The 26891-nt window shown below is 34.1% G+C and overlaps 5 protein-coding genes across 8 annotated transcripts; 3 read left to right on the top strand and 2 right to left on the bottom strand.

The window, feature by feature from the left end:
* The first annotated feature begins 5421 nt into the window (after positions 1–5421).
* Positions 5422–8228, top strand: LOC107467715 (protoheme IX farnesyltransferase, mitochondrial). The gene is made up of 6 exons (XM_016086881.3): positions 5422–5783; positions 5873–6140; positions 6405–6538; positions 6845–6970; positions 7110–7213; positions 7608–8228. The coding sequence occupies exons 1-6, from the start codon at positions 5560–5562 to the stop codon at positions 7982–7984; spliced, it is 1233 nt and encodes a 410-aa protein (XP_015942367.1). The 5' UTR covers positions 5422–5559; the 3' UTR covers positions 7985–8228.
* A 1318-nt stretch (positions 8229–9546) lies between these two features.
* On the bottom strand, positions 9547–10575 carry LOC107467720 (uncharacterized). Its single transcript, XM_016086889.3, has 3 exons — positions 10134–10575; positions 9939–10058; positions 9547–9855 (listed from the first exon to the last, which is right to left on the bottom strand). The coding sequence occupies exons 1-3, from the start codon at positions 10482–10484 to the stop codon at positions 9844–9846; spliced, it is 483 nt and encodes a 160-aa protein (XP_015942375.1). The 5' UTR covers positions 10485–10575; the 3' UTR covers positions 9547–9843.
* Positions 10576–13435: 2860 nt separating this feature from the next.
* On the top strand, positions 13436–15259 carry LOC107467669 (uncharacterized). The gene is made up of 2 exons (XM_016086822.3): positions 13436–14014; positions 14432–15259. Exons 1-2 carry the CDS (start codon positions 13908–13910, stop codon positions 15204–15206), a joined length of 882 nt encoding a protein of 293 aa, XP_015942308.1. The 5' UTR covers positions 13436–13907; the 3' UTR covers positions 15207–15259.
* A 2156-nt stretch (positions 15260–17415) lies between these two features.
* Positions 17416–20371, top strand: LOC107467667 (deaminated glutathione amidase, chloroplastic/cytosolic). Its single transcript, XM_016086821.3, has 9 exons — positions 17416–17606; positions 17930–18066; positions 18235–18363; positions 18841–18899; positions 19226–19338; positions 19405–19497; positions 19624–19726; positions 19851–19933; positions 20041–20371. Exons 1-9 carry the CDS (start codon positions 17439–17441, stop codon positions 20080–20082), a joined length of 927 nt encoding a protein of 308 aa, XP_015942307.1. The 5' UTR covers positions 17416–17438; the 3' UTR covers positions 20083–20371.
* Positions 20372–20881: 510 nt separating this feature from the next.
* On the bottom strand, positions 20882–25269 carry LOC107467666 (uncharacterized). 4 transcript variants are annotated; one of them, XM_016086820.3, is made up of 6 exons: positions 24946–25269; positions 24782–24824; positions 24114–24531; positions 22010–23999; positions 21613–21819; positions 20882–21437 (listed from the first exon to the last, which is right to left on the bottom strand). In XM_016086820.3, exons 3-6 carry the CDS (start codon positions 24452–24454, stop codon positions 21123–21125), a joined length of 2853 nt encoding a protein of 950 aa, XP_015942306.1. In that variant the 5' UTR covers positions 24455–24531; positions 24782–24824; positions 24946–25269; the 3' UTR covers positions 20882–21122. The 4 variants fall into 4 exon arrangements, with proteins under 4 accessions (XP_015942306.1, XP_015942305.1, XP_020987150.1 ...); XM_016086819.3 differs by having other exon boundaries at positions 24114–24475; XM_021131491.2 differs by lacking the exon at positions 24782–24824.
* Positions 25270–26891: the final 1622 nt, after the last annotated feature.

Below are 26891 nucleotides of genomic sequence, written 5' to 3'. Positions count from 1 at the left end.
AGATTACGCACCCCCTTCAATACTGAATTGATGCACTCAACTAAATTTGTAGTCATGTGACTCATCGGTATCCACCATCAAATGCCAAAGCATACTGTTCACGCGAAATTCTGTCCAGCTATCTTGCGTACATTTCACCCGCTTGTGTAAATGCTTGTGACGCAACTGGTGTTCACACACTGTCCTAGAATACCCTGCGATAAGGAAAAAACAACACAACCATTGCGATGACGGTAACTATAACATTTAAACTCTGTTGTGTTTTTAGTTACCTATGTTGACGAAGCTTTTGGAGATATGGTGCCTTAAATTTTCTCAAAAAGTTAGACTCTATATGCCTGATGCAGAATATGTGAAAAGCTCTCAGAGGAGACAAAGCTCCATTACTGCGATCTACAACTGAAATAATAAAATCGTGTCGATCAGAGATAAAGCCCACACCATCTCGTGTCATCACATGTTGTCACAAGTTACTAAGGAATAAGTGCCACGTATCAGAAGTCTCACCCTTGACAATGACAAATGCAATGGGCACAATATTATTGTTTTCATCCTGTGAAACTGCCACCAATAGACAATCCTTATATTTTTCATATAAATGAGTCCTGTCTACCTATACAATTGATTTGTAGTGCCTGAATGCTCTAATACAAGGGTAATAACTCCAAAAGACTAATTATAACACCCGAATGTAATCTCTCCATTCGATATTTCGATCGATTTCAGATTGTTGGAATTCAATGTACAACTCGATAAATGACACTTGTGATAAAGTTCCGTAATAAACTGAAAACATCTCTTGCATACTCACTTCATTGGTGACATATTTCGTTTGAAAATGAACGAATCCACTAAACATTGATACAGGATACCGGTAAAAAGTACTCGATACCATCTTTGGTATATGCGGATCTATTCTTTCACAAATAACACCTTTTAGTTCTTCAAATAGTACTGAAAAATGAATTAATAACATTACATGGATTCTCGCATACAAATCTTACTCCCTCAGGTGTTTATAATAATATCTTACTATGATAATATAATTTTAACATAATTCTATCCTCCATTTTTTTAAAACAATATCTCTCCTCTCAGCATAAGTTCAAAGTTGTAAAAGTGAAAAGGGAACAAAGTGAAAACGAGTGAGAGAACGAAGAAGAAGATGATAAATTGAAGAAGATGAAATTTGCGAAAGTAGTCCACAAANATTTTTTTTTGCAAAACTTATCCTCTGATTTACTCCAAATAAAAAAAACTATTTTGAATCCACACAGATCGAAGGCTCCAATATGTACACTCTCTGAATTTAAATTTCACATATCTCAAATTGGACCATCAATTTTCTACCTCATCTATAAACCTCAGGTAATTAGTAAATAATTAAATAATAAATTAATTATTAATCAATGAAATTAGAAAATTAAATTTTATAGTTTAATGAAGTAGAAATAATTAAAAATATAAGTTTTGACACTAATTTTAAAGATTTTGGCCCAAAACTGAACTAACGGACCGAACTGATTAGACCGGACCTAAACCGGCCCAAAGCCCAACCCATAAAATACCATACGAAGCATTCTCTTTCAGTTTTCACCGAAGAGATGCGTTTAATGAGAGAAGAGCTTCAACAAAAAACACCAACACCATCGTTTCAATTTTAATTTCACGTAACTTTCGATCCGGAGCTCCGATTGACGAGCCGTCAGCGGCCACGTGTTCGTCTCAGAATTTTCTTCAATTCTATCAGAACAAAATGGTGAACTCTAGTAGTGGATAATCACTGAATTTTTTTAATAGATCCGTGGGTAAGGTAAGAAATTGTTAAACCCTTGTGAATCATTGAATTAGTGAACTCTATGATGATTATAGTGATATTTTGTGAAATAAATTATGTTCTGGTTTATTTGGAGTTCAATTGGGTGGTTTGGAACGAAATCTGAGTAGTTAGGTTTGAAGAATTGACGTTTGGAGGCTTGGAGCTTGTGAAAGGAGAAGTTTTTGAGGTGTTTCGAGCTTAGAGAGGAATCGGCTAAGGTATGGTTTTGTTTTTTTCGTAGTTAATGTTTAATGTCACGTAAAAATTTAGGCTAGAAGACCTTAAGATAGGAATGAATTGAATGAATTATTGATGAATTGGATATATGGTATGTGATGTGTGATTCAATTTCGTAAACGATTTGATATTGGAGTTGGTTGGTTTTGGAAAAAGATTTAATATTAGAATTGATTTGATTTTGAAATAATTTGATATTAGGAATGATTTGAATAATTGAGAGATGTTTGATTTGGTGGTTGGAACCCTTAAGGGGTGGCAAAAATCCAAGTTTTAGAGGAGATGCTGTTGAAATTTTTATGAAAATATGAGGCTTCATTTGAAGTATGCTGCTGAAATTTTTATGAAAATATGAGGCTTCATTTGAAGTGGTTATTTAGAAAGGTTTGAATTTTTAAGGATTTTATAATTTGATTTTGAGTTATTAAGAAAATGATTACATTTTGAGTTTGAATTAATTAGAAAGAATTAATTATGTTTGAGTTGGGATTTTTGGTAGACGGAATGAGAAGTTTGAAGATTATGATTAAATTTGAATAAATATAATACAAGAGACATGGTTGAGGATGATTGATGACAAGTATGTCTGTGTTTTTTCTCTGGTTGTAAGGGTAACAGGGCACCTAATCCCTCTAATGGTGGCAGGGCACATAATCCCTCTAATGGTGACAGGACACGTATTCCCTCTAATGGTATTGATGCGCAACAGAGATACAGTCTCCAGGTTAGCTACCGGACATGTCGGGTTTGGCTTTATAATCGACAGATGAGACTCATCGGCCATAAGACAGACATACATCATGTGCATATGCGTGTTTTGTTTGAGTATGCATTAATTGGGGTTGCCTATGTGATTATTATGCTTACCTGCTATATTTGCTACTTACTGTATCTGTATCCTACTTTTGTTTGCTTTGTTTGTATTGCTTGTCTGTGAACCAGAGTTTTGGAGGACTGGAGGAAAGCAGAAGTTAGGGCTTAAGTTAGAAAGGAATTAGAAATAAGAACCTTAGATAACCTACCCTGTTTATGGTTTTCCATTTATAAACTTTAAGTTTTAAACCTGAGTGTCGGAGTTCTAGAATCGCCTCTGGCTTTCCTGGGACCTTATATATTATCTATATGGGCACCTTTACCATACTGAGAACTTCCGGTTCTCATTCCATATATATCTTGTTGTTTTACAGATGAAGGTCGAGAGACACCTTGTTGAGTGTCTGGAGACCCTCCTTACAAGTGAAGAACTATCTTTCGGACTGTCGTATTTTGTTTTAGACTATGTATATATGTTTATAAAATCTCCACATGTATATTTTGTATTTTGTCACTCCTAAAGGTTGACTTGGAGATACAGGTATTTATTTTGTAGTTTGAGTTTTATTTTGGGTTGTATATAAATATATAATTATATATTCTGGCCGGCCTTAGCTTCGCAGGTCGAGTCTTTAGTTTGATATCTGTGTTTTGGAACTTTGATATATACATTACGTTTTCCAGCTCTCATTGATCTTGTCCATTCTGTTTACGCTTATACGCACGAGTGTGATACGATTTTTTGTTTTTGCTTTTGATTACCTTATTCTTCAAGACTCCTCGTTATAAAATTATTTTCAACTATATTTATTTAAGTCTTTTCTTTTAGAGGTCGTAATACCTCGTCTTCTCTACTTTACGACTTAAGCGTAAGGCTCTGTGTGGTAGGGTGTTACATCATCTAAAACTGAGGCTCCAATTTGTATTTTTAAATTAAAAAAAAAATCATTTTCATATTGTTCAAAAACACACCAGGTTTCCATATCTAATATAACATGTTTTCCAAATTCAAAGTTAATAATCAAAATGGTCCTTAAAGATATCTCGATCACCATTTTTATTCGCGAAAGAATAAATCAATCAAATTTGTCCTTGAAAGATAACCGACCTGGTTACATTAGTCCTTCCGTTATTTTTTTTACTAATGGCACTAACAGAGAATAACGTGGTAGTTACATTTTTCTTTTTGGTCAAGGCTTAGAACCAAGGCAGGCCCAAACTCGAGAGAACGAACCCTAACCACTATCCGACCCGATTTCCTACCAAAATTCCCTCACTGATCGTCTTCTCCTGCTCCTTCATGGTGGAACATTGCGCGAATCCTCCATCCTCCTTGGCAACGGCTTTGCTGCCACTGGCTCGATTACGATCGGTCCTGTCGCCACCAACGACTTTGCTTCCGTTTCCTCCACCCATGCCTCTGCTCCCGTTACCAACGCCTCTGCTCGCGCTGTCACTGCTGACGCCTCTGCTGCCTCCGCTGACTCCGCTTTTGCCGTCAATGACTCTGCTGCTGCCGCCGATGACGCCGTGCGACATCCGAAGTTGGCCTCACGTCCCCGCTTCACTTCTACTGTCTCACTCACATAGTAGTTATATGTTTCGAGCTCCTCCATGCGAAGAAGGAAGAACAATGAGGCAAGTAAGTGTCTTGTGAAATACCCCATATGGAGATGACAACATTGTCCTAGCCGAAGACGACAGATTCGAATTGGAAGTAGTGGCGGCACCATCATTGATTGAAGTGACTGTACTTGGCATTAGAACTTCAGCTAGTGGACCACTAGGAGTGGTGGTTGAACGCTTGAAGCTACCCAAGGGGTTAGTGTGAGCCAATTCGATAAGCCAGATTTTTTGTCATTGCTTGTGTTGTTCTCTTCTGGTCATGCCTCTTCCATTAAGCATAAGCCCACTTCTTCATGCATATATCCACTTTCCATGCATTAATAAATCAAAAGATGAGAGGGACAATTTTCCAATTGATGAAATAAAATTCTTGTTGTTGGTATCATTAATTTCACGATCTATTGCTGTGTTTGACCAATCATTGATGAAAATCCTTGGTTTATCATATTGGAGAGTTTTCATAGGAACCAAAACAGGGTTAATGGAAATTGGATAGCGCTTGTTGTGTTGTTGATTTAATACATTCCAAGTTTTAGAACGGACACACTAATAATGCTCTATAACTACTTTAATGGTTGTGAATGATATTGCGATCTTTTTTGTTTTCGTGATGGTAGGTTATGGATTAGGGAAGTAGAGAATGAGAGTGAGAGTGAGAGTGAATAAGAATCCCACACTATTTTAAGTATAAAATCATATCGTTTACTATATTGTGCTGTTACTTTACGTTTTAGGTTAATAAACCTTTAACGATAGTGTCAAAAAACTAATGAAAGAATGAACATTATTTAAAAAATAATTAAAAAAATAATATAAAAACAAAAATAAAAAATAAGTGATTTTTTAGGGATGGATTGACTATTATCTTTCCAAATTCATAACTAAAAATATGAGCCTCTAAGCGCCCCAATACCCAAATACACAAAACACACACTGAAATTTACTTTCGTGAAAAAGTTTAATAATACAAAAAAGAAGAGAAGAAAAGAAAAGAGAAGAAGAAGCGAAGGAAAGGGAAGAGAAGAAAACCAGTTTCAGAAAAGAAGAGAGTGGGTGTGTTGAGGATGAGGTTGAAGTTGAGGAAGGAATTCTTCCCCTTCTATTCGAAATCGAAATTCATCAATCATAATACTAATCACAATTATCTGACACGTCATTACCGTCAACTGCACTCCCCCGCAGCAGATCTCTCAGCTCCGGCGACGGCGACGAAGACGACCACCGACTTGGTCTCGTTGACCCGCCACTATGCCACCTGCTATTGGCAGCTCTCCAAAGCTCGCCTAAGGTTTCCACACTCTCTTCCTATTCCTATTATTCAATTTCCTCAATTCATTTTTAGGGATTTGGAATTAGAATCAATCAATGAAATTGCAGCATGCTCGTGGTTGCGACATCTGGCACCGGATTTGTCCTCGGAAGCACGAGTGCTGTTGATCTTTCCGCTCTCTCTTGGACCTGTATGGGTACCATGATGGTTGCTGCTTCCGCCAACTCTCTCAATCAGGTTTTTGAGGTAAAAAATGATGCCAAAATGAAGAGAACGAGTCGAAGGCCTCTACCTTCAGGACGAATTTCAATACCTCACGCAGTTGGATGGGCATCCTCTGTTGGTTTAGGTGGCACTGCACTCCTTGCCACTCAGGTACTTCCAATGCATTTGCTCCTTTCTTCATTTGTATGCACTAAAAAATTGTTGTACACGATTATTTGCTATGATCACTCGCTCTTAGAAGTTTTACAATCACAGGTATTTGATTGGATCATACTGTAAAACTTGTTAACTCTATCAGCAATGGAAGTATGAAAATGAAACTCCAAATAGTAAATACATTGCTTAGCGAGCGTTTGATTGATGTGATTTGGATTGGGGGACTAATATTGCATCTTTCTGACAAGGTTTTTCCAGGCTAATTTGTTGGCTGCTGGCCTTGCTGCTTCCAACCTTGTTTTGTATGCATTCGTGTATACTCCGTTGAAGCAGATTCATCCTGTTAATACATGGGTGGGGGCTGTTGTCGGAGCTATTCCACCACTTCTGGGGTAAACAATTAACTATCTTTAAATTTTCTTTTGTCTTTCTTATGTGTTGTAAGTTTCAAAATGCTTGAGAGATATACATAACATTGATTTATCTTTCAAGGGGAGCCTACCCCTAAACGTCTGGCTTCTAAGTCAATCATCTACTTTAGTCATTAAATCCTAATATGATTCATGCTCCTGTTTCACTATCCCTTTTATGCTTTGGTGTGTTATCTGTATGGATGTGTGTGAGCCCCTATACTAGCTTGGCATACTATGTGATGAACGAATATGGTATCCATATTGATTTTGGCTTCTTGATACCAGATGGGCTGCAGCTTCTGGTGATATTTGCCTAAATGCAATGATTCTTCCAGCTGCTTTGTATTTTTGGCAGTTACCTCATTTTATGGCCCTTGCCTACATGTGCCGGGATGATTATGCTGCAGGAGGGTACGTTCTTATATCTTTGTTTATTTTGGTGAATTTCGGTTTTATCTTGCAATCATTTAAAGATGGTCCAAAAACTATTAGCTATATGGCAACACCTTATTTGCTTATTAACGTTTATGAGTGTGCATTGCAAATTTAGGTTTAAGATGTACTCTCTTGCTGATGAATCTGGGCGGAGAACAGCACTTGTGGCTTTGAGGAACTCAATATATCTTATACCTTTGGGGTTCTTAGCTTATGATTGTGAGTTGATATTTTCTTCTAGTCGAAGTGCTTTATTAAATGCTCTTTTCCGTGATCTTTTTCTTCTATTAGTTATTTGGTGCGAATATTGATCATGGTACTGGTACCATGATAGGATATCTTACAAAATATCCTTTCCTGCAAAACCTCATGAGCATCCTTTTCGTCTTGCATAAGATTCTGATTTTGGCTTGAAAATTTAGAGAGTTGTGTTAAATTTTAGTTTTCTTTTTATAATAATAGAAGTTCATATACTTAATCAAATCAATAGACATCATTGTAGCAGTTGGTTCCTTAAGATGACTATAATATTCACCATTTTGGTACATGTCAGTAGTGAGTGCTTTGGCAACAAGAAGAATAATGAGACTCATGTTTTTGCGTCTTTTAACAGGGGGTGTGACCTCTGAATGGTTCTGTCTCGAGTCCACTGCACTTACCCTTGCAATAAGTGCTGCGGCATTTTCATTCTACAGAGACCGCACTAGAGAAAAGGCTAGAAGAATGTTCCATGCCAGCCTTCTTTATCTTCCTGTGTTTATGTCCGGGCTTTTAATTCATCGTCGTTCTGATAACCAACAACCTTTAGAAGACAATGCAAAGAGTTTCATGAAGTCTTCATCCTCTGCAGAGACTATAGAGCTGGAAGATGAAAATGGTAACCAGAAGATGGAGAGACAATCCAATCAGAGACAAGCTCGGCCACCAGTAGCGTACGCCTCAGCTGCCCCTTTTCCATTTTTGCCTGCTCCTTCATATAATGTCCCTTGATATCTAGTTTTCGGGTTTGTTATTTAACACATTTTTGTTACGGAGTTTTGTTTTGTTTTTGTATATTCATTGAAATGGTATTCTGATTGGCTGCCTTAAGCAGTTAAAGGGTGATTTTATTATGTTCGCATTAAAAATTCCAGAAGAATCAGCTATCCGGAATAAGGGATAGGATTTCGACGTTATTTCACGGTGGAATAATAATGTACAATTATATTTCTTCCCCTTTCCCTTCTTTCTTCAATTTCTGTTTCCCTTTGTGTCCCGTTTTACTCCCATTTTCAAGATGTTTATAGGAATACTCTGATTAGAGCGCATGGAATTTTTTTTCTTGGATAACCACCATGTCAACACCAAAGACTTGAATAAATTAGATAGATGCCAAGGAGAGTTGGCACAGATGCACAAAGGCTTAGAACATATTCTAAGCGGATATGGGTTGAGTTTATTGAGCAATCTGGATCTCATTTATGTGAGCGTTTATTAAGCCTATAGAACTTATGCAAGACTAGTTGTATTATTGCAAGTTAAATGAGAATTGGTTGCAAATAATTTTCTACATACAATAGGATCACCATTGTAATAAACGAGAGCTTCATTGTCGTGTGATAAACATCGAAGTACACAATTTTTTTAACAAGCAACAGTCGAAATTTATTTATTTATTTCGGATCTTTGACTTTATGAAAAAAATTTACAATAGCTATTTTTTTATTTCTTATTAAAAATATCTAACTAAAAATGCTATGTATATATTAAAAACAAGTTATCATGTATTTGTGTATTTATTTTGCACATTTTCAATATTTAATTATATTATGTATACATAAAAAATTAACCACTAAATTAATTATATATAAAAAATATATATTAAAATACAAAATATATATTAAAAGTATAAAAAATAACACGTTTTTATATAAAAATATATAATGATTAATCTAGTAGTTTATTTTTGTGTATACATAAAATTTTTATACTTTAATTATTATTTTTCAAGAACCTGCCTTTTCTGGCACCATCAGTATTGAACGACCTTGGCAGCTTGATGCTAAGCACTGGAATGAACTCAAGAATCGGATATTAAGTCGTAAACTTCTTAGAGCTACTTGAAACTATTCTCAAACAAGGCCTACGCTTGACTTGTTCCACCATTTGACAGTAACGTTCCAGCAAGCGAGAGCACTGCTTTACTACTTTACATGATAACCGGCGAGTTCTTGGATTCAGTAACAAACGAATGGGGATTTCGAATGCACAAGTTATTATTCAGCTGCAAAAAGGTTATTGTTTCAAACCCTAAGGCCTATGCTCTAAGCTCTAAAGTTGCTTCATCGAATGCTGAAATCACAATGAGCCAACTTTAATCATCAGAACCCACTTTTTAGTAGTAAAGACCAAATTAGACACACCAATATTTCAACTATTGCCGCCATTTTTAGTGACTCCATACTGCATGGTACAGATGAGTGACCTTATCATATTTATTTTGGACCTGAGAAGATCCAAATTGTTACAAAACCTTAACTACTAGAATGCACAGAAGAATTGGCATCACCCTATTATTCACACATAATGTTTCCCATTCATTGATGGCTCTCAAACAGGATATTTGCTATTATTAATGCCCAAATAAGACACAGGAAGTAGATAATTCTTATGATCCAATTAATATACATATAGCAGAGTAAGGACACATGAAAAGACACTACTTAGCTGGTTTACGGAACAACTCTCACTCTTCACACTCTCTTCTACAACAATATCTGAGGATGTTGAGTTTTATGAGCTAAATACGAACTTGGAGTGAATGCAATGTTCTGTAAGAATGCTTAATCTGCTTTCCATTGATAACTCACTCATTCTGCAATCTGCGCATAAGCGCAAGAGTCAGCTTATTGAGATTCAGGGTTTACGAATCAATGAAAAATTAGAATAGAGAATTATTACTAACTTGATTAAGAGGATTGTCAGGAGATTTCTTCCAGAGCTTCCAGATGAGGTCTTTGTATTGAGTGTGAGTGAGGCCAGGTTTCTCTTCCTTCAATTTGGGGAGCTCAGCTTCCTCAAAGGCCTGCAATGCATAACATTGAAGATTTTCAGATCAAAAACCCTAATCGGAGAGAATCTTGAAGGAGGAGGTGGTTACCTTGAAGGAGGCCTTGAGGCGCCTCTCGGGATGCCTATCAGGTGGCAAGGAGGTGTCACCGATGCTCATCTGAGCGATTGCATCATCCACAGATCGAGCTTCGATCACGGAATCGTCGCGATTCGTGTTGGAAACCAGCACCAGCCGCTCGTACTCTTCCTCCGCTGCCTCCGCTCTCTTATCCGCTTCTTCCTCCTTCTTCTTCGCCGCCCGCGACTTCGGACCCTCCGCGTCGCGCCAGTATTCCTCCTCCTTCGCACGAGTCTCTCGTTCCTTTCGCTCCGATTCGACGGCACTCTTCCGAGCCCTGGCCACCTCCGCCTTCGTGTTCACTCCCATCTTCTTCGGCATCGCGGCTTTTAGGGTTTTGGTTCTGATTGATTCGCTTCAATCCAGATTCTCGAAACCTACAGACTCAGCCGCAGAGACACCGGTGATGACGTTCAAAAACTGATTTCCTCCTTATTCAGTCGATTGTAGCTGGTAAAATCATCCGTGGGCCCCATAATCAAGAGCCCAACAAGCCCATATCCGAAAAACTCAAAATCCATGAGGGTCAGTCCATAATCAAGAGGCCCAAAATGCCCGAAGGTAAAAGCCCATATCTCTAACTCGCTAAATTAAGATCAACTCAGTAGTAACCAAAAGAATAAAAAAATCAACTCAGCAACGTGCTAGTGTTGCAATTTTGAACTAAGATGGAGCGAGTCACAGTACGTATAATGTGTTTCACGCTCTGTATTTTATTATCTCATGATAATTATGGATTACTTTGCTATCATATTCATTTATATCAAGAATAACACCAAAATCAATTACTAAAACCAATCATTAATATATTTGTGTATAAATACATATGTAGTTTAATTTATTTTAAAAATATATTTATATTCTAACATATATTTTATATTGGTGACTGATTTTAGTATATATAACATAGTCGTATTCATATATATGTATATGTATGCATTATTTACACATATATACACTATATCCAAGTTATATAGTAACGAGTTTTTGCAAAAATTATTTAACTGCAAAAAGTTTGCAACAACTTTAATTTATAGTCGTCAGAACCATTGAGGGTCATTTCACCCAACAGAATTTATAAACTTTTTCTTGTAAACTTCTTTTTCTTATTTTATGTTGATATATTCTTCTTTAATTAGCCTTGATGAACAAAAGAAAGGTGTTATATACTTCCATATATAGTCTTTAATTTCTTCCTTATGACACTCCTAGATACCCAGATCAAGTAAAAGTATGAGAACATGACAAAGGGTGTGTAGCTTGTGTCTTAAGAAAAGAGAGATTATTCAACAAGACAAAGATATATAATGTGCCCACACAGTACAACATCCACGATTACATATATCTAATATATCACTATATATAAAAAATTTATAAAGTCAAATCACATCAATTTTAATATTTGTTTGAAAAAATAATCATCAATACATGCATAATATGATAATAAGAGCAATTTGGATCAGTAAATATTGGATAAATGATGGATAGATAGATAGATATGTCCCTGCTGCAAACATGCATCATGATGAATAATACTAATTATTTTACATTCATTTCAAATAACACCTATATATGTATATATGAACATACACATCAGTTTTACCCTTCGATCAAAGTTTGTATATTTGTATTATATCTGATCATCAATCCAACTTTTGAAGAACTTTATTATGAGAGGATCTTGATTAATTATAAATGAAGAAAACACATCTCTCAGCAATGTCCCATGCACAGTTAAAATAGCATGGTGTGGCCTACTTTAATCTGTTAAGCATTTAATAATTAGCTTTGCTTTGTTTCCTTGCATACGTTTTTACTTTCAGGCCTTAGCTATATGATATATAATAAGGAATTCGTATTAAAAACTTATATATATTGAACCTTAAAAATATGATCACATGCTTAATTACCATAGAAGCTTAATTACGTATGTGCCACAAAAAATATTTCACATTATCAGACATTATCTTTTCCTTAATGCTAATAAAATAAGCTACCTAATAATTCCTCATAAGTTCAAAAGCTACATGTTTCTTTTTCTTTGACAGTACCACAAATAATTAAACTCAGTATTTCTTCGCTGTGTAAACAAACTATCCTTCAGTAGTTACACATCTGCAATTTTTATTGCAATTTCATACTTTTTATGCCTATATTAATTCTTTAGCCTTGTACTTGGAGTCTAATTATTACGTTCATGAATTTTGTTCTTTATTCTTTTGTTTTCAATGTCCCAAACCACTAAAGCCGTAGATGCAGGAGAGAGCTTAGAATATTTTGATTTTGAATATATCTCTCTGATCTCTGGAAAATCAGAAGTTGCTGAAACTTTCTATATCAGAAATTTGTCACATAGTATATAATTACCAAACAAAACTCGACTAAATTAGTTTATACGTTCCTAATAACCTGCAGTACTACATATGTGTCTTGCCATTGTCAGATTTCAGAATAAGCCATTGAAAAATCAAAATGATGTTACATTCTATGGTTGGTATATATATAGTAAAGTAACTAAATTCAATGTTCTTGACTCTTGAGTAAAGCTTGCTAATAGAAGCATACAATAAGGAGATATAGCACATGCACGTTTTCCCCTAAACAAGAAAAATATCTGAGACTCTTTCTGTTCAGGTGTTTTTGTACCTTATTCTCCTGCAGAGGGGGGAGAGAGAGAGAGAGAGAGAGAGACTCTCTGGCACACTTGTTCACACATATTTAATCTTGCCATTTCCATTACCTCAATTACAATATGCTTCTGTCTTAATACAAAGAAAAGAAACTGATATATTTATTTCTGCTCAATCAGACTCTAGCTTCTGTCCTAATCATTTGCAGATATACACAACCGAGTTCATATTTTCGTCCAAGTTTCCACTTTTCTCAATCTTAGTTGAAACTTTCATGCATAACAAATTCTGTAGTATATGATGAGCGTTTTGGACAAGCCAAGCTTTTGGGTGTGTCCTGTTTTTAAGGTGCTTATTAAAGGGTTAAGGAGTGGCTTCCATATCCCACTAAAAGCTTTCTCTTTTCTCTATTGTATAAATAGCAGCAAAGATTAACATTAATTAACTCAAGTAATCCTCCCTTAGTTACACTGTTAGTTGTACAAATTAAAATGAAGTCAACTACAACCAAGACCAAAACAAAAACACCAATAAAAGAAGAATTAGAGAAAAAAAAAAGAAAGCACCAAAAAAGTGACTATTGAAATCCTGCTAACTCCACTTCACTTCACTTCTCATTCAGTTTACTCATTCCTTTCTCTCTCTTTCTTTTTTTTTTTCCATTTCTTTTGGACATTCAAATCGTGGTTATGTGATTATGTCCCCCCTCCATTTTGTAACCTAGTTTTCTTGACCCTTTTGGTCTTTTCACTCCTCTGAAACTCCAAGTTTCCACCTTGACTCTGTAGTGTTGTTCAACAGCGTAACCCTCCAAAAGTTTCATGTTTCGCTATCCTCTCTTCTTCGAGTTCTCTGCATAAATTTTGCATCTTTTGGGGTACCCACATGCATATTCTGCGCCCCCAAAGACTCTGATTTTTGTCTTTTTCTGCTCGAGGGTATTGCGCTCTCAGCTACGAGACTCGGTGATTTTATGGAGTTTTTGGTCTGCATCTACGTTTAGACTCCAGAAGCTATAAACAGAAACTGGGATTGCTTAGGTTTTCGTTAAATTATTAATTTGCAGTGACTATTCTGCGATCGAATTTCAAAGTTGCAATCTTTGTAGGAAACAATGTCGTCCCACCAACAAAATCCACCTGCGGATTCGAAATCTCTGCAACAAGAATTGGGTTCTGAGAAAACGAACGCAGAAGCAGATGTTAAACCCTTCTCTATAAGGTACTTCAAAGAAATGTCACCATAAGAGTATCTATTAAAAGTATAGTAATTTCTTTTATTAATATTAACATATTATTATCCCATTATTGCATGTTCCATATTCGGATTTGTTTCTTGATTTACACTATATTTAGCTTCTATGCTTTGAAGTGGTTGTTAGTTGTAGGTTTTTTGTGCTCTTTCTTACACCACTTAAGCTTATGATTATTCTCTGTTTAACTCTCTATTTTCGTTTCTTTGCTCTTTGCTCTTTGCTTTGCATCTCTCTTATTGTTTTTGAAATATTGTTATAATTAAACATGAACAATTTTTGGTATCTGGTTAAAAATTGTTGATGTATATGCCATAGTTAAAAGATTAATGAATAATTAAAGTGATAATGATGTATGTATATATTGTTATGCTTCAATAATGCAGACAATATGCTCTTGCTTGGCGTCATAGAAGCATCTTCCATAGCTGGCCATTTCCTGAGAGGTACTTGCACATGTGTTTAAGCCGCGGCATCGATATCAGGGATGTGTTGCCACCATTGTTTTCACCACAAACTTGTGAAGATGAATCACTCAAAGGTTGTTCTTCAAAGAACTTGATCCACTCCCATGGTAATAACGGTGATGATAGCAAAGATGGTTTTGAGTTTTGCAAAACACATAGCAATATCAAGAATAATGACTATGGCACCTCATTTCATGATGATGAAGAGGGGAATAATGATAATCAATACAATAATTGCATTGTTCCTGTCACTAATAATGTAGCAGAAGATGATGAAGTACTTGATATCCAACCAATAAGTTCATCAATTCATGTTCATAAAACTAGTCCAAGTCCAAGAATGGTATCATTATTGTCTAATAAAGGAGTGAAAGATAAACGCAGAAGGCGTAGAGGGAGATGCAAGAAACGATCAATGGCGGATATTTTAGCTGATGCAAGGCATTGTACAGTAGAAGAGATCTATAGGATGAACAAGTTTTATTATGCAGCTGCCATTGAAGGATCTCATCAGCAGCAGCTGCAAATGGGGCCTTATTCTGAAAATGATGAGGTAAAGGGTTGTGATGAGGGTAAAGATGGAAATGAAGATGATTATGAACATCAACTTGGTTTGACTGGAAAGGGGACATTGCTTCTTAAGTTCAAGCTCAATGCATGTAATAATAATGTAAATCGGAATTGTGTAACATGAATTCATTGTTATTAATATATAACCTGTGGAAACTTATTATGCTTAGAGCTTCATCTTTTGTTTATATATTTATCAATCTCAAAGTTATGATTTTGCCATATATCATATGCATGTATAGTATTTTTATTCTTTCTGTCAAGATTAATTAATTATGTTTTATTGAGGGAGAAATTCTCTAACTTTTCTTAATAAACACATAAATCTGTCTTCACAAATTATCTATTAGTCATCATTCAATATCTGTTGCAGCAATTAATAAGTAAGATGTGTAAATTGTCATATAGATCAGAAGCAAAGACAAGGGGGAAAAAAATTAAAGATGCACCATAAATCTTTCAGCTGCAGAATCAGAAGTTTAATTAAGGATCCTTTTGGCATAATAGAATGCTAATAATATGTAAAATGCTGAAATTTCTTTTTTATCTATCTTGTAACTTTGCATAATTGACTTCATGGGCATTTTTAGAATCTCAAAAGAATCGGTTTATGGTCTATGTAAATATGTTTATTGCATAATTTTCTCTTCTAAAATATTATTTATTATATAATACATAAAAAAATTGATATTTCTAATACCTGAATCTAAGATATCTTAATTAGAGTATAATTATACAAATCTTACATTTATTAGTACCTATTAAATATTGATCACTTCCCATCATTATCAATTTATTTTAAAAAATAATATGTGCACACAAAAAAAATAACTAAATTAGTTATTTTGTATTTATATATAAATACATATATTATTTAATTTATTTTCAATATATATTTTGTAATTTAACATGTAACTTATTTAGTAGCTGATTTTTTTTTTTGTTTGTAACCAGATTTTCTTTTTACATTAAGGCTGCCAGGTTTATATACTGATATCTCTGTGTTCTTCACTTTGTTTATATAATTTATGTTTTCAACTACTTAATTCTTTATTGAAAACTGAATGTTATGTCGTAGTACGTTGCTTTGAAATATTTTGGTGTATGCATGCTTGTGTTTGATTTTTTTTTTATTTTTCTTTTTCATGTTTGACTTGTCTAGAATGACTGTGTTGGAGCAAGTTTATTATCAAACATAAGGTAATTTTCAAAAGTAGATACTTTAGTTAATGATATCTTCATATCAATATCACATTGTAAATTATTAGATAAATTGATATATTTAACTAAATATATTGATTGAACTATCTAACAATTCACAATATAATTTTTATGTGAAAACATCGTCATTGAAGTATTTACATATATCTTACAAATTTCCATCACAGCAGTAATATTTTTATTCATACATATAAAAGGAAGCATGGTGATTATGTTGTTGATTCACATAATCATACTGCTAGTTTAATTTGCTACCATATATATTGTATTGTGTGTAAGATTATAATCCTTAAGGTGGACATGTTTAGTTGTCCAGTTCCTTCAGATGCTCTGGTTTTGAACCTTGGGGACAAACTCTCTCCTATGTTTAATTTGAATCTTGTATTGATACTTCAAATTGTAATGCAGCCATCTTGACAATACTTTTTCAAAAAAACTAAAGTTAAAAATAATAAGTTTACAATTTGCTATATTATTAACTAGTTATATTTTGTGTAGATAAACTAGTTATTATGTATGTAGTGTTTTTATATGAACATATGTAATTTTTATTTTATTTATAACAAAATTAAAATACTAGCCTATAATTGAGAATTTCAGTAGTATTTACCTTAAAAATATAATTAATAACTAAATATCTCAATGATTTTACAAGTAAATAAAATTATAAATGTTATATTCATATGAAATATAAATTATAATTGAAAATTCTATATGAACAAACAAAATTATTTGTACAAAAATAACAATTCATTATTTTCATCTTTACGTAAAAATAATAATCATAAATTATTAAATAATTTAATATATTTAACTAAATTTAATATGAATTTAATTTTAATACACTGTCAGTGTAAAATAATTTTATACGTACATCTAATTACATAATGATAAATCAATAAAAATAATTATTTTTTACATTAATTATTTAAATAGTTATCCAAACAAATAAATATAATTGAATGAATATATAAAATATTTATACTATCAATATAATAAAATTAAAGTGATTTAATTAAAATTACATGATCAGTTTATCAAAATTATACTTAAAATATTTTAACATCTTAATTATAATCTTATAAAAACATATTACCTTAAATTGCTTCCTACAAAGTGAAACAAACTAGTTTCCATGCCGGTGAATGTGATTGGTAGAATCTACACTCGCCTTCTTCTTCCACGCTTCTGTGTGTCCGGCGAGTCAACCATGCCGTCCAACTCAGTCCGAGTCGCAGCCGCTCAGATGACTTCCATCAACGACCTCGCTGCCAATTTCGCCACTTGCTCACGTCTTGTCAAAGTGAAATTCTCCCTTTTTCTTCTCAAAGTTCCATTCTTTCATCTCTAATATCTTATGGGTCCCCTTTATTTTGCACAATTTTGCTATCATTTGCATGTATCTCTCTCTCATCATTCCCCTTTATTTGTTGGTATGAGGAAAGTCTTGATATAATATTGCTTGCCTTCAATTTATCAAATAGTTTATTTTGTTTGGGAGAGATTAATGCCAAATGGGAACAAATTTTGAATTTTTTTTCCTTTGTTGTGTTTGTTCAAGAATTAGTTGGTTTTATTGGCATCATTATCATGCTGATCTTTGAAGTCCTTTTGCTGGGTATGAAGGAAGCAGCATCAGCTGGAGCAAAATTGCTTTGCTTTCCTGAAGCTTTCTCTTATGTTGGTGCCAAGGATGGAGATAGTGTTAGCATTGCTGAACCTTTAAATGGCCCACTCATGATCAAATATTGCTCTTTGGCAAGGTACCTCATGATCCTATATCACCATAGGCATTAGGAAGTGATGTGTTTTTAAGATAAAGTAGCTGCTGATGGTTTTACTTTGCGGTTTTTGCATTTTGTGCATGATGATAACTACTGCCAAGACATCTTTGATAATGCAACTGAGTTGCCACTTCTGAACCACTGCAGAGAATCCAGCATTTGGTTGTCACTTGGAGGCTTTCAAGAAAAAGGATCTGATGATGAACACTTGTGTAATACTCACGTCGTGGTGGATGATACCGGGGAAATTAGAAGTTCTTATAGAAAGATACACCTGTAAGATTATTAAATTATTGTCAATAGTGTGTTTGATTCCATCAACTGTGGTTTTGAGGATTTCTTTTTGCACTATCTGCATGCATATTGTTGCAAGTTTGTCATGCAAACACAAGTGTAGAGTATGTGTTTGAGAGAAAGTGTGTGAGTGAGTGATGTTTAAATCAAGAAATTTGGAAAAAGAATTAGGGAATGGGGAGAATTAGAGAAATATAGGGGCATTCATATCAATTGATCAAAGCTGAAAACTAACGTACAAATTAATGCTCAAAATGGTAATGGAAGCCCAACTACTTGCATTACTAGTGTTAGATAACAATGATATAATTGATATTAGATAGTTCCTTACAGAGAATACCCATTTATCTACTCCTAGATATAACATGCCATATGAGGAATTTATTGCTATTTGTTTGTCTAGTTATGTTTGTACAAACAATATGACATTTTTTTTTCTTCTCTCTACCTCTTGTGAAGGTTTGATGTAGATGTTCCTGGTGGAAGGGTATATAAAGAAAGTAGATTTACAGAAGCAGGTAGTATGAAAAGTAGATGAGTCTCTGTCTTGCTTTAGCCCTCCTTGGAACTTCTGGTTTTCTAAGTGTTTTTGAAATCAAAAGAAAGAGCCTATGGATCCTTTAGGCTTGCATGCTGTTTTCGTACTAGAAAATATAAGGATCAGTTGGACTGTTCACATGCCTCTATTGGTTATAGTAATTCAGATCATATTTCCTTTTACCTGAAACTGCAGAGCTGCAGTTTTCCCTTTTTGTGGGAGGAGGATGTTGATAAAGAAGATTAGCAACTATGTATTGAGAGTTGGTTTTGTTCATATGAACATCTTCTGCTGTTGATGTTTCAGGCAAAGATGTTGTTGCAGTAGACAGTCCTATTGGGCGATTGGGCCTCACTGTTTGCTACGATTTGAGATTTCCAGAGATTTATCAGTTGTTACGTTTCCAACATGGAGCACAGGTATTCCATGGAGATCTTTCTTTTCTGCTTAGATATGTTTTGTAAACCACTCCTTTTATTTTTCAGGTATTACTGGTTCCTTCAGCGTTCACTAAAGTGACTGGTGAAGCACATTGGGAGATTCTTCTTCGTGCTCGTGCAATTGAGAATCAATGCTATGTAAGTATTCATTGTCGATACATTAAAGGTATAGAAGTTATTAAGAAATGTGTATCGGGAAATATATTAAACTGTTTTCTTATTAGCCTCTTATTTTTTTTAGAAATGATCTGATGAATTGATCAGGTCATAGCTGCTGCACAAGCTGGTAAACACAATGAGAAAAGAGAGAGTTATGGTGATACATTGATTATCGATCCCTGGGGAACTGTTGTTGGCCGATTACCAGGTAAGAACATTTGTTGGTGAAGTTTATCTTGGATGTTTCAGATGTTGAGTTTTGACATTGTGTTCTGGTTGCTTAACCCATAGTTACTGGTTTTCCATGCTTCGTTTTCATTATTCTGTTTCAGATCGATTGTCCACTGGCATTGCGGTAGCTGATATTGATTTATCATTGGTTGATTCTGTAAGGGAGAAGATGCCAATTGCTAAGGTAACAGTTGTGATACTAATATATGGGCTTCAGGGTTGCTTTTATTGAAGTAGAGCTTTTCCAATCTATATTCCCTAATGCAGAGAATATGTTCATTTTTGTTACAGCAAAGGAAGCCAATTGACTTCTGGAAAGCTGCATCATTATAGTTTTGGGGGCCAACTCCTGTTAATTGGACCAGTTAAGGGTATATGCCTATCAGCACCATACCAAACTAGAATAGAATAGAGACAGATAAAATAGAGTAGTTATATCCATGATAGGCTCATATAAACCCCTGGTTATATATGCTGTCACATTATTGGTATTACAACTTCTGGTGTAAGATCAATTATATGTTCTTCTCATGAAAACAATGAATGCGTTATCTTGTAAAAATGGTATTGGACTATTCTAAAATTTGTACTTGGAAATTAGTCTTTGTTCCAGTAACTTTGGATTTGTAGCATTTGTTTCTCATCATAAAGACAAACAGCAAACAGCAATTTGCAAGAATCCTCAAATAGCTAAGGTTGTGTTTGTTTGTTGAGACATGGACACTAATTATTAGATACGGTAGTACATGTTTACTGTTTGTCTAAGACACGGATTTAGATAGATACGGCGGTACATAGATATACACAAAATACATGTATTTAGTGTTTCTCCTTAAAGCTAAGACACGGAGACACAATGCATAGGACACAAAATTTGACCTTTTTCTCCCTAATTATTTTTGAAATTATCAATGCATAAGACACAGAGAATAAAATTGACATTTGATTTATACATGTGTGTCTTGTACATTATTACCAAACACATTATAAAATTTGTATATCTTTATATCGATGTATTTTTGTGTATTTGTGTATGTGTCTCAAACAATAACCAAACACAGCCTAAAGGGACACATCAGTTAAGGATGAAACATTAAAAAATTGAAATGAGTGAAGGAACAAGCTTGTAGAGGCTGAAAATAAAACCTCTCAAGGGATGAGAGGTCAAAAAGGACCTTTCTATATATTCTTTTACTTCTCTGTCCAAATCTTACACCAAGTATATAAGAAACTAAAACGATAAAGGAAAAAGAAAGAAAAACTTTAAGACATTGTAGAAGACCAACAATTCTGAAGAGATATAGGATTATGGGCAACTATGAACAATGTAATTCTTTGTCCTAAGTGATAGGAACAAGATTCGACAGGTGTAATCATCTAATCAAAAACTCATGCATGGAATCAGTACTAAGGAGATCAAAGGGTTTTTTGCCAAGGGAATCCTTCAAGATTGTTATTTGACCTTCCTTGACAAGTATATCTTCTTCAAGTGTCTCTATCTTGTTCTTCAATACATTGACCTCTGATTTCAACAGCATATTCTGCTCACTACACTGTTTCACTTTTTCCCAGCAACGATCCCTGTCCTCTGACACTTGGGGCAACATTCCCCTCGTTATTGTTAACTCCCTTATAGCCTCTTGAAGATCACTTTGAAGGTGGTTTATACTCTCATCTTTCTTCATCATCTATTACAATAGAACCAAAACAAGGAAAAACGTCATTTTTTCACATGGGGTTGGGGGAATGGTTGAAATACTAGCCGTTGGAAGAAAAAAAATACTAACAAAGATGACAAAATTTCATCAAGAAGCAAATATACACTAGCTGAATTTTAACAAAATTTCAATATAGCTGAGTAACCTGAAGTTCAAGGTCCTTCAACTTATGTGTTACACTTGAAAGGTTGTCCATAGCATTCTGCACTTCAGATCTAAGTATGTCATTTCCTCTTACTGCTGTAGCCAGTTCAGCTTGCATCTGCTCAACTTGGAGCTCTTTAGAGTACATCTTTTCTCGTAATAAACTTGTTACCAAACATTCTGCTTTAAGCTCAGTTCTTAGTATATCCTACATAAACAACATGTTCCATATGATAAGAACAGAGAAGTTCACCCAAAAAAAAAAAAAGAAAATGAAATAATAAATAAATAAGTTGGAACTTCAAAAAAGGTTTAAAATAAATAAACACAATAGTGCAAGTAAAGGTCTATATTAGTTTAGTTTGAATACAACAGAAAATTTTCTGGAAGAACCTCACCTCAGATGATTGATCATTCAGTTGAGTTGATTTATCAGCATCTATACATTCTGACTGAAATTTAGAAGTCAATGGATTTGACTTTTCGTTCATCAAAGAAGACATTGTCTGCAAACTCCTAGTTAAGCGATCAGTACCACTTTTAAGTCCCAGAATTTTTGTTTCAGATTCAAGAATAAACTGCGCATCTAAACCGTTTCCAATGACTTCTCTATCCAGTTGGATATTTTGACGAAGATGACTTCCTTTCCCTTTAATGAATTCCATCATGTTAGAACACAGAGATGTGCTTTCATTCAGCATTGTTAGGCCTTGATTCTGAAGGCAGCAGACGCGAGCCCACAGTTCTTTGTCTAATTTATAAGTTGCGACAAAACATTCTTTACCATCAGCTTTCAATCTGTTTAACAGAATTATATTCTCATGGCGAAGAGAATCTGCTTCAACCTTGTAGGATTCTAGTTCCCTTCTCAAGGCCAATTCTACTCCGGCTAACCTCATCTGCTCCATTTGCATTTTGGCAATGTGCTTATCAACGCCCTCCTTAGATTTGTTTGTCTCAAGTTCCACATTAAAGCCCTCTTGTAATCCTGCAATTGTCTTCTCTTGGTCACTGCAAGTCCTTAATAATCTCGTTAAGGACTTTTGTAACTCTTTGCACTCCTTATCCTTCTCTTCAAAATTCCTTCGAATACAGTCCCGATTTTCTTCTGCTATCTTATATTTCTCTTGTAGTTCTAAGAGATTTTGCTGCAAATCAACAATCTCCTCTTTCATTTTCTCTGTCTTTTCAGTCAATCCCTTGAGCTGTTGATCAGTGTATGCCATCACACGTTTGCTCTCCATCTCCCTCTCACCAAAAGAGGAGACTTCCCTTTGAAGTGATACATTCTGCTCTGCAAGCTCTCTAACACGTTCACGGAGCCTTTGTTCTTCTAACTGGAACTTCTCAAGCTTGAACGACCAGTCACTTGACCTCCTGTCCAGTTCCTTTTCCAATGCAGACTGCATCTCGTTCTTCTCTTTCTCAAGTCGTTGAGTTCGAAACTCCTGTTCCGTCTTTACACGTCTAAGTTCTTCCTTAGCAGATGCTCTGTCAGAGATTCGAGACCTTAGTTGGGTCGAAACTTCAAGAGCCAAGCTTATTTTCTCCTCTGCCAGGTTTCTGATTGTCTGAATCAGTGTTGGCACATCATAACCACCATCAGGGAAAAAGTTTTCTCGTTCTAACGTCTTAGAAAGATGAATAACTCTCTCCTCAGCTTCCCTTGACCTTCTCATTAGTTCTGGATCAGAATCAGCATCAGCATTAACTTCATCACAGCTTATACCCTCAGAAATGCCATTCATGCCATGATAACCATTTGTCATCCTGAATGGTTCATCCAACAAATAACTTTTTGGTGGGGTGTCATCCAAATCAGAGTCATAGTGCCCATTCACTGATCTTGCATAGATATCTTCGATTGTGATTGGATTGTCAAGATCCAAATCCTTTGACCTAGCTTTAGAGAGATCACGAGACTGAGAAAGTCTCTCAATGACATTTTTTGCAATACTCCTTGGTGATTCATGTCCAAACCCATTTTCCATCCAATCTCGAGATGAGAGGCGAGGACGACTAACTTTGGCTTCTCTGAATGAGTGAGCCCTTGGTTTATCTTTGGATCCATCTGTTGGTGAATTAGGTGCTGTGAGCTGAATTTTTGGGGGCAGCATCACACCATAATTTCCATGCCCAGAATTATAACTATGTGAATTGCTCCTGGGTCTACTGTCCTCCAGTTGCTGCTCCCCATCAATATAACGGTCTACAACCTTAGTTGAAACATTGCTAGAGCAAGTCGAAGAGTTCCCAGATAAATCATGATGGGATCGTGAAGAACTATGGGACCCAGGTCTCTCGTATCCATTGGAATTGTGGTTAGAAGATACTGCAAATTGTGCTGGCTTATCCCTCTTTTGCTTCTCAGAGTTAAGAGCCTGACAACTGATAGATACACAGAAAGTTCAACGAAATAACGAGCAAAACACAAGCAACAAAATGCATAAATTAAACTTTTTAGTCAAGATATTATTTCGATATAAGGTAATTGACTCTCACCGAGACGAATGCTCAAACTGATGATACGGATCACTAGCAATGCTACTAGAAGGAGATCTACTTGGATCTTTCAAGTGATAGGCAGCGGACGAAAATGACCTGCTCCTTCTAAGAGCTGGACCAGCACAAGAACTATGAGTATCAGAAACTTGTTTTCGAGATTTGGAGAACAATCCCTTGGGGCCCTGGGAATAATTTTCAGCTTTTCCATGAGCCTGACTATTCATTCCATTATCTGATGAATTCTCCCATAATGTATGCTTGTTTGTTGATTTTGGAGTAGCTACATTGTTGCCTCCACCGCTGGATGCAGAGGATTTGAAAAATAATAGTTTCTTCATGAGTAGGACTTTTTTCTGTGCCTGCTATCTCAAACTCATCAAATTTCCAGCTTTTCCACAATTTAACTCAGGCCTCACTGAACCAACAATGCAGACGTAAACCACAAATTCAATCAAGGTAAAATCAAACCATTGTTGCAAATTCACCAATTTGGGGATGAAAAAGCAACCAAACAAAATAAGATAGAATTAAAAAGGAAAAAAAAAAAATAGGGAAAAAATTAAACAGATAACAAATATGATAATACTATCATCCATCAACTTGCATAGAAGAATCAACCGGGGATAAAAAAACGAAACCCTATTTTTGAAGAAAATGCTCAAGACCTGGAATTCAGGGGAGTTGATTGCGGCTTCTTGAGTGAGTGAACTTGACAATACACAAAAAAGAAAGAAATAAACAAATCATAATAAAACCTTTTCAGATTCGAAATTTTCTTTGTTACAAAAGAAACAAACAAAAAGAAGAAGAGAGAGAGAGAGAGACTCACAAGGTTCCAAACGGTCAAAATAAAACCAGTTGAAGCAGCAGCAGAACGAAGGTGAGAGCCAAAGAAATGATGAACGATGAAACCTTTTGAATTGTGTAACTGAAATGCAACGCGTACTTTCTAGTCTCCAATTATTTTCAAAAGTAAAATATGGATGAATGAAAATCCGAGAATTAAATGCGTGATTATTAATTAATTAGAAAGGAAGGTGGTTCAATTTGGAATGAGTGTTCAAAAATATGAAATGAAAGGATTAATTGCAAGTTTGAAGAGGCAAACGCAAAAGCGTTTTTATTTAAAAGTGTAACGATGCCTTCGAAGGAGCGGGGGATGTCGTTGGTTTATTTGTTTTTGTTGGATCAGGCGCACATTATATTTTTAATCAAATCAATTTTCAATTATAATTACTCTTATAACCTATGAATCTATGATTCAATTCTAGGTCCCATACCTACCACATTTTTTCTTCAAAAGCTCTAGCATTTTTTTTACTATTTAAATTCTAATTTAATTTTGATCAAATAATAGTATAAAATAATTTATATAATTATAATTATTTTTTATTTTTTACCATATTCTTTATTCTCGTTATTCAGAAATTAATTCGTTGCGGATAAAAGTTTTATTTTTTTATATTGGCCAAAAATTGTTTCATGCATAAGATGGAATTCGATGTCTGGTAGGCCAAAGACTAATTCATCGTGGATCGAAGCTTTATTTAAGAGTTTGTCGCTAGTTAATGGGTTACTGTATGTAGAAAGCGAGATTCGAACTTCTATCACTTGCTTAAGGGGACTAATGAACTAACTATTAGACTAATCAAATTTAGTTACAATTATGTAATTATATTCGTTCTTTTGGATAATTTTTTATGCGATCAATATAAAAAATAGTTATTTTTTAATGTGATGTTATATCGTTAGATTCATTTTTATTACTGGTTATATCATTAGATGTATGTAAAATTATTAGTGTATCAAAATTAAATTCTTTAAATTATACATTACACAAAATTACATTTTTTTAATCATTTAACTATATGATTCTTTTATATTTATTGTGTTATATTAAAAATAATCAATAAAATTACAAGTTAACAATGAAAGTATTTGATAATAATTATATTAGATGTACGTAAAAAATGAGCTATTAAAATAATCATCTTATAAATTTTATATTAAAATATAAAATATATAATAAAAATAAATCAAATATTTTGTATATTTATATACAAATACATCATTAACTTTTTGTATATACATAGTATTGTTAGATAAAGACTAAATACTAATAAAATTTGTAGGAGGTTATTTTTGTTTTAAGGTATATGAAATTGTTATTTTTTAGAATAATATATATTTTTTCCTTTTTCTTAACTTTAAAATGTTTTTGACATAGTTATTTTTAGAAATTGAAGCATACTATAGTTTAATTATAATTATATTTTAGTATATGTTTTAAGGAATTTATTTGTTGACCAAATATTTTCAATAGTTAAAAAATAAGTATATACTTTTTAATTTTTAAATTTACAAAAATTATATATTTGAAAATTAAGGCACAAAGAAAACTAAATGAATATGTGCGTTTCATATCTCTACTTTTTCTCTAGTCGTTAATTATTAATTAGGGTGGATGATATTGGGTCAACTATATGTAAAGATATATATAAATTTATTTTGATAAAAAAATTTTAAAAAGGTATTTGCACTTTTAAAATCAGATATTTGTATAGTCACAAAAAAAAAGTGCTTGTATTTTAAAAAATATAAGCACGTCATTTTTTGCTTAACAATACTCAAAACATTATGTAAGAAAGGATGGATCGGATTATGGGTTTGTATTTGTAATTTTAAAAAATTATAGTAATTTTAAAATATTTTTAAAAATTAATTTATATTTATCAAAATTAAAATGTTTAAAATAATTTTATATATTAATAAATA

Source organism: Arachis duranensis, chromosome 9 (assembly GCF_000817695.3).
Source record: "Arachis duranensis cultivar V14167 chromosome 9, aradu.V14167.gnm2.J7QH, whole genome shotgun sequence".
Lineage (NCBI taxonomy): Eukaryota > Viridiplantae > Streptophyta > Magnoliopsida > Fabales > Fabaceae > Arachis > Arachis duranensis.
This window is presented reverse-complemented; position numbering and strand designations above follow the sequence as displayed.